Raw genomic sequence first — 7,773 nt, 5'->3', positions numbered from 1 at the left:
AATCGGCCGATAGCCTTAGAAACAGTAATTAAAATATAATTAGAAGTGAATATTCTGCTTAACTTGTCGCTGAGAGGCTCGAGTTAGTTATTAGGTCGCGCTGCAATATATAGCTAAATTAGATTTTGAGAGAAGTCGAAGTTAGTTCCCTAATTGCAGTTGTGTCTAGTAAACCAAGTCAGAACCTAGAATTGCCTTAGATTATCGCGCTGAGAGGTAGATAGTCATATTAGGGCACTTTTAGAGTCGTTAGAGGACTGAGAGGAAATCTAACAGTCGGTAATCATAACAGCCTTGTAGGGTTTCCTAGGTTTCTTCCTGAGAAGGGTCGGGAAGTCTTAGCATTGAAATACCTTAAGGTTTAGTATTTAACGATCCCGGCTCCATACAACAATAAAACCGTTAGAAGTCCATTGGTAGTTAAACTGGATTCAAGTCTAGGTAGTCCTTAATCTCATCTGAATCAAAACCCTAGTTTTCGTTTGTGTTTTAGTTAATTTCAATTTAATCGTAATTTTAGGATTTTAGTAAACCCCCCCCCAAACACAATATTCGTTTAGTCGTGTCAGTGTCTAGTCTAAGTTGAGTCGTTAACGTAATTCGTAGAGCCCTTGTGGGTTCGACATCCGGACTTACTTTTCTGTGCTAGAGTCGACCGGTACACTTGCCGGTGAGTAGTTTAGTCAGGTTAAAAAGTCTAGATTTTTATTACTTGAGTCTTAGTTTAGGGTAATTTTAGTTTAATTAGTTGAACTACTTTTTCCACATCAGTGGTTAAGAGTAGTCAAATAACCCGTTTGAAAATGTTGTTTTGTTTGTATAACGCTTTTGGGGGCTTAATGACCATGTCCCGGATATCCTTGACATCATTCAAAGAATGGCCACGACCTTAGCATATGGGTGTAGGCGTACACCCGTAGTGCATTAAATAAAGTATAACAGTCGGTACGAGAGGAAATCTCGCGGCGGAACTATACTGTGTGGTGTGTCTATTAAACTTTAATTCGGCACGACGCGGATACTGAACGCTAACAAACATGTAATTCTTTTACAAGATTATAGGCAAATAATTGTCCCAAGTTATAAAATGTTTTGTGCCTCGGGCATTCAAATCAATTTTTAAAACCTTTTCAAAATGAGTCAGTTAAATTGTATTTACCAGTGAAAACTGACGTATTTTCCCAAAAAGACTAAGTGCAGGTACTACGCGTAATAGGCTGGTTTCTCCTAGCATCAAATAGAAGTCTCGCAAGCTTAGATGCCTGAAGTCTGTTGAACAATGTTTTATTTTATTTTGCGATCCGCCTGTGGATCTTTTACTTTCCGTTTGTAATACTTGGATATTACTTTATATCGGATTGTAATATATTTTGCTTCCGCTGTGCATTTAAATTGTGTGGTTTGACTATGATGATATCAACTACGTCACGTACTTCCCACCGGGCCCACCGGTGACACGTGGAAAATTGGGGTGTGACACATCAGCTGCATCTCACCTCATACATCAGATCTCTTACACCCCAAGGAATTGTAGATAACAACCACCTACAATAAATGTGAAAATCCATTTAATTTACCGTGTATATCTAGAATGCAACATAAAGTTGGGTACGAGACATTAGAAACAAAATCTACTATGTGTGACAAAATCAAGATGTTGTGGCTTTTAAGCACTGAATAAACGATTTCTCTTCCTGCAAAAACAGAATTAAACCACTCAAAAATAGAAACCTAAACCAGGAAAAAATTTCACTTCACATTTATATGAATTTTCTCAATAAACCATAAGGCTTATTTACCTCAACATATAGGGAAGTTGTAAGCATGAAATTCAACATTGGTATAAGCCACCAGATAATTGATGATAGAAACATGATATCTTATTGTATCATTGTGTTAAAAATAAAGCTATGATGCAAATCTTAGACATTTTATGAAGAACATGAATAATTTCAGTTGCTATTTTTTTTTTTTTTTTTTTTTTTTTGCAAACCACTACTTGCTCTATATACCAGACAACTGGAACATCATTAAATCACCATCCATAACAAACTTTCTATAACAAATGTTACATCTACTGACCTATGCAAAGTAAAAGAAAAAGGAGTATATGTGGCAGAAATGAGCTTCGGGCTAAAACGTGAATATTGAATAGTAGGATTTTTAAATAAATTCTACTTGAACAAGATAACAACAACATAAATATCAATCAACTCAGCAAACATTATTAGATCCACTACATAAATACACATCAATGGAGCACACAAATTCGATTTTTAAAATTAACTAGTGGGGAACCCGTGCGTTGCAGCGGGACGGACATAATTTGGCCCATGATTTAACAATCAAAACAGTTAAGTTCTTGTATAAGCTGTAACGAGTCACATCTAGTTCCAATTGTTTTTAGGTTTTTTATATAAATAGTGCGCCGTATATGAATAAGTCATTTATTAAAGCATAGTCGGTATAAAACTTCAATTCTCATATGTCAGAAGTCTAACAAAATAATATGTATTAACTGCAAAAAAAATTATGGTGTGTTTCTAGTTGTCTATTACCAATACAAATTCCCTTGTTCTACCCTAAATAGAGCATCAAAATGGCTACTGTAAGTTAATAAAACAACTATTTGTTAACTCCAATCAAATGAAGCTACACATATGTTTCCTGGTTGAGCCTTCGACTCGCAATCTACACACCAACATTCAGATTGGTCTCAAAGAATTTAAAAAAAAAACTAAATTTGTGAGGGCATAAAAAACAATAATGAAAGATAAAATTACACATTCTCCTAATTACATGGGTCCAATTACATGTCTGGTACTGGTTCTAATACCTAAACTCAAAACATGAAGAACCAAACCGATCTAACCACTTGACCGCCCCTGATTTTCAATAAGCATGATGAGTAAGTGTGTTAACCTCATGATGCGCTTGGAAAGCGCATGCACAAGGAATTGAATTTGGATTCAAACAACCACTTATGATAAGTGAACGCCTACCCGGGCATGTATGAAGCGCTGGAAATGAATCACATAGAGCCTGAACCGCTGGCGGTGTTAAAGCAGTGCATTGACTGATGTTGAGACTCATAAGCCTGTTTTCATCCTCATCCCCGGTTTTAACCCCATCCCACATTTGGTTCCTGTTTTTCACTCGAATATGTGCCAACGCGTACATCGCTCGGTCGGTGATGTTTCGACAGTAGTATAGATCTAAAGATGTTAGATGCAGGCAATGTAATCCTTTAAACAACCTACCAGCCACTACACTACATGAACCAGAACCACACCATATGTGTTGCGAAACTATCAAATTAGGTTTTCCCTGTATCGTCTACAAAATGAAATGAACTCAAAATCAAAAATTCAGTACATAAATAGTGAATAAACAATATGAACAACAAGAAAAGCAAATCAAACCGCAAGGTTTTGTGGCGACACCCATATCTCTTTGACCTACATTGAAACCTAAATAAGATTATAAGAAGCACGTTTATAAAATAATGACATTAACAACAAGTAAAAAAAATACAATTTAAAACCAAAAAAACATGAAATTGAAACAATAAAATCCTAATATTTGCATACCTGGTGAGACCGACAGGGAAGCAACAGCACCAGTGGCCAACGAAACAGTGGCATAATTTTCCGGCCAGGTGAACATTCTAAACCCTAGTAATACGCATCTCAAAGACCGGATGATTTGTGCTTGATAATGGACAGTTCAAGTCACTGATACAGAAGTGATACATAGGAAGGGTTCTAGAATTCTATAGATGAAAGGGTTAAATGGGATTCAACCCACGTCTTCAATTGCATTCAATGCGAAAATTGAATGGGCATTCAATTATGAAATTGATTACACACTCCATGATAAAAATTAAAGAATTAAACTCAGTATTTGTAACTGATGATAGAGTCTCAATCATGCAACATTTCAGTGATGCGAGGAGTCCAATTTCAATACTTATGTTCGCTGATGTAGGGTGAACAAGGGCAAGAATGGAAGAAAAGGGCAAATAATTTAGGATTTGAATGAACCCTTCACATGCCATCTTAAAAATTGTAGGTGAAATTACATTTCTAAACATGGGACATGCTTTATAAAGGTCTATCTATCTATCTATCTATAGATCTATAGATATAGATTAAGAGCATAGAAGTTGATACAAACAAACTCAGGGGTTTATTGATGCGGGAATTTCAAGTGTCGACTCAATTATGTAATGAAATAAATCCACATTTAGTGTTCATTAAGTTTTGTTTTAATTTATGTCCATTGAGTTGATTATAAAAACTCTATATAAGTTCTCATGTAATTTGTATTGGGGGATATTTTTGACTTTTATAAAATAATTGTTTGACTTTTTTTAAATTCTTGTCTTTTGGGGGACGAATTTAGGGGTTTGGGAAAAGATCTTCGCGGGTATTCTTAGAATCAACATGTTTGATATTCGTTTTAGTCAGAAAGTCACCATCCAAAATCATAAGCATTTCATACAACACCTTATGTGCATAGTAAACAATTAAAACCCAACCAATAAAAATCAAGATAACGATCAAATTCAAGAACAATGCCTTATGGGAATCAACTTCCGCAGGATAAGTGAGGCCGAGAGTGGCCTTAGCAAGAACATGAGCCATTCGTTTCCCTCTTCGAGAACAAAACAATAACGGGTTTCCAGAAGGGTTGACTGAAACTAAAAATCCCAAATGGGGTATTTCCCATGTCTATAAATAAATGTAATTTCGCAGCCAATTTTTAAGACGTGATCCCAACAGTCATGCCTAATTTTTCATCCCTGCTCCCAAATTTGCCCTCATTAATTGAGTTTCCACTCACTTTTTACGTATCTTCCAATGATGAAATCAATTCTTTGGTTGGTTATGGCAATTAAATCGTTGATGATCATTGAAACTGGGTGGGAGCGATTAAAGGAAACTGATGAATCCCACCGCCACCTTCTTAAACATCATTCGACTTTTCCCTTCCCTCTTCCGGTACAGAACTCCTCCAGGTTAGGGTATCCAAACTGTTGTCTGTTATCATGCACTTGCTATGTTGGCGCCTTCAAGCTCTTTCATCATCAGGCAAGCGATTTTAGATTTTAATATTGTTTTTGTTATTGGTGGTGGTCAAATGGGTGAATTATGAATTTGTTTAAACAAACATGAAATAAAGACACATGACATACTTGTAGAGCAACTTGGAGAAGATGACTCGGGACTTAAAGAACTGGATGAAAACTTTTAAGACCCGGGAGGCACAGGTAAAAGGTCGGTTATCAACATTTTTCGATGGTTTTTCAAGTATTTTTGTTTTTTTTTTAATTGTTATGTAATAATATGACACTAGATGAATGCACAAGAACAGAAAGGACAAGCTGTAAATGCGGTTTCTGCTCGAGCAACACTCGATCTCTTAAAGGTATGTCACGAACTAAAGATGTTCTTAGTTTAGTACAGCTGGTTCTAACAAAAGAAAAGTGTTGAAATGCTAACAAAAGTTTTGGAAAACAGGAGAACCTAACTGGCCGGGTTGATTAGGTTGGCAGGACTGGCTGGTTTATACGGTTTTACAGTTTAGTTTTGATGGTTTAGCAGTTTTAGTAAAAAAAAAAGTTAAGCATAATCTGGGATTTAACTTTAAAAAATGTTAAGCATTGATCATGAATATAATAAAAGATGAAAAAAAATATTAATCATAAATGCTAAATGGTCGGTTCAGTTTACACGGCCAGTTCCAAGCTCCAAAGCGTAAACCAAACCGTCAAACTGTTAAAACCAAACAATGTCCACACAATATATATTTAACACTGGCCTCTTCGGTCTTGGCTGTTTGGCCGGTTTTGGCGGTTTATGAACACTCATAGTAGTGTTTACAGGTCATCACAACTCGAACCATGTTGAATTTTCTCAGTTGACCCAAACCTGCTTGGATTTTCATTGGAGATATTTTGATCATACACCCCATTCAACTCAACGTTTTCTTCATTGTTAACTGAAAAACGGGTCTTCATAACTACTTTAACAAAATATATAACATGAGGCGCGCCCCTCAACTATGTCTTATGACAATTTTTTGCCTAAAAATTGCGCCTCATCTGTGCTTTATGTACATCACTCGCCTTATGTAGCCTGAACGCAAGACCTTGTGCCTCAGTCGCGCCTTTCAAAACCAAGCTGGTAGTAGCTACTGGTTTTTCTTTGTATATTTTAGTAAGGTAAAGTGGTGTTCTATGTAGGCATTAGGGGTAATTTTGTTTTCTCTGTTCAGCAGCTACAGGTTAACAAGTCACTCTTGTTCAAGTAGCAGAAGCTTTGAATTCTTGTTTGCCCGTTGAAGAGGATGTTTTCTGGGTGTTAGATAGTAAGTTAGGGGGTGAGTTAGTGGAGCAAGATGGTGTTGTTGTTATTATTAAGTTGTCAAATGCTCGAGTGGCTCAGATTGTGTTAAAGTATTTTCAGGATAGGTGTGAGTTGAATAGGGAGGTTGTGCTTTACAATGTGACTATGAAGGTGTTTAGGAAGAGTAAAGATTTGCTGAAATGGTTGAGAGAGGTGTTGCGCCAGATAACGTTACGTTTTCGATGATTATTGGGTGTTCGAGGTTGCGCTCGTTGCCCGGGAAGGCTGTGGAGTGGTTTGAGAAAATGGCGGCGTTTGGGGTTGAGCCGGATGATGTTACTTACGCGGTGATGATTGATTGTTACGGACGCGTTGGGAATGTGGATATGGCGTTGAGGTTGTATGATCGTTCGAGGACCGAGAAGTGGCGACTTGATGCGGTAACGTTCACAATGATTATAAAAATTTACTGGACGAGTCGGAATTTCGATGGGTGTTTGACGGTTTTTGAAGAGATGAAAGCGCTTGGTGTCAAACCGAATTTGGTGTGTTATAATACGTTGTTAGACGCTATGGGAAGAGCTAAGAGACCGTGGCAGGTTAAGTCGATTTATCAGCAACTTCTGAGTAGTGAATTAACGCCTGGTTGGGCGACTTACGCTTTACTTATTCGCGCATACGGTAAAGCGCGGTAGGGTGATTACGCAATGATCGTGTACAAAGAGATGAGAGCAAAAGGGATGAATTTGAATAACGTTCTTTACAACACCCTTTTGTCTATGTGTGCTGATATCGGCTTCGTCGATGAAGCTGTTGAGTTACTTGACGACATGAAGTTGTGTACGGATTGTAAGCCCGACAGCTAGACGTATTCATGGATGATCACAATATTCTCGTGCTGCGTAAAGGTCGTAGAGGCAAAGGCCGTGTTGAAAGAAATGGTGGAGTCCGCTTTTCAGCCAAATATATACGTTTTAATCTCGCTAATCCAATGCTACGGGAAAGCCGACCGGACAGACGATGTGGTGACAACATTTGACCGAATCATCGAACTTGGTATAACTCCGGATGAGCGGACGACGTGCGGCTGTCTTCTCAACATGATGACACAAACGCCTCGTGAAGAACTCGGTAAGCTTACTAGATGCGTTCAAATCGTCAATCCGAAGCTTGTTAGTTTAATCGAAGCAGATGCTATTGACATAGTAGGCTATTGCCATTGCACTTATGATTTAAAAAGGGTTTGTTAAAGTTAAATTGCAATATGGAATTTTAAGGCAGTATCTTTGTTATGTAAGGGGGCGTTTGGTTCGTAGGAATTTGATAGAATTTAAGGGAATTGTAATTTGAATTCCATCACTTAACATGTTTGGTTCACAAAATTTGATGGAATTGGAATCCCAATTCCAATTTTCATGTGTTT

The 7,773-nt window shown here is 37.4% G+C and overlaps 2 protein-coding genes and 1 pseudogene across 4 annotated transcripts; 2 read left to right on the top strand and 1 right to left on the bottom strand.

Annotated features, from left to right (window-relative positions):
- Window positions 1-2,754: 2,754 nt before the first annotated feature.
- Window positions 2,755-4,198, bottom strand: LOC110895992 (F-box protein SKP2A). 2 transcript variants are annotated; one of them, XR_002567559.2, is made up of 3 exons: window positions 3,591-4,198; window positions 3,423-3,470; window positions 2,755-3,336 (listed from the first exon to the last, which is right to left on the bottom strand). XR_002567559.2 is itself a non-coding variant. In XM_022143388.2 (3 exons), the coding sequence occupies exons 1-3, from the start codon at window positions 3,642-3,644 to the stop codon at window positions 2,893-2,895; spliced, it is 534 nt and encodes a 177-aa protein (XP_021999080.1). In that variant the 5' UTR covers window positions 3,645-4,189; the 3' UTR covers window positions 2,755-2,892. The 2 variants fall into 2 exon arrangements, 1 of the variants encoding a protein (XP_021999080.1); XM_022143388.2 differs by having other exon boundaries at window positions 3,423-3,458; window positions 3,591-4,189.
- A 324-nt stretch (window positions 4,199-4,522) lies between these two features.
- LOC110895991 lies at window positions 4,523-6,925 on the top strand. Of its 2 annotated transcripts, none has more exons than XM_035980464.1 (4): window positions 4,523-5,093; window positions 5,204-5,279; window positions 5,359-5,430; window positions 6,283-6,925. In XM_035980464.1, exons 1-4 carry the CDS (start codon window positions 4,863-4,865, stop codon window positions 6,291-6,293), a joined length of 390 nt encoding a protein of 129 aa, XP_035836357.1. In that variant the 5' UTR covers window positions 4,523-4,862; the 3' UTR covers window positions 6,294-6,925. The 2 variants fall into 2 exon arrangements, with proteins under 2 accessions (XP_035836357.1, XP_035836356.1); XM_035980463.1 differs by having other exon boundaries at window positions 4,524-5,093; window positions 6,280-6,925.
- LOC110893569 lies at window positions 6,294-7,679 on the top strand (annotated as a pseudogene).
- The last annotated feature ends 94 nt before the right edge of the window (window positions 7,680-7,773 follow it).

Source organism: Helianthus annuus, chromosome 12 (assembly GCF_002127325.2).
Source record: "Helianthus annuus cultivar XRQ/B chromosome 12, HanXRQr2.0-SUNRISE, whole genome shotgun sequence".
Taxonomy (NCBI): Eukaryota; Viridiplantae; Streptophyta; class Magnoliopsida; order Asterales; family Asteraceae; genus Helianthus; species Helianthus annuus.
The sequence above is the reverse complement of the archived record's forward strand: the minus strand, read 5'-3'. Positions and strand labels throughout refer to the sequence as shown.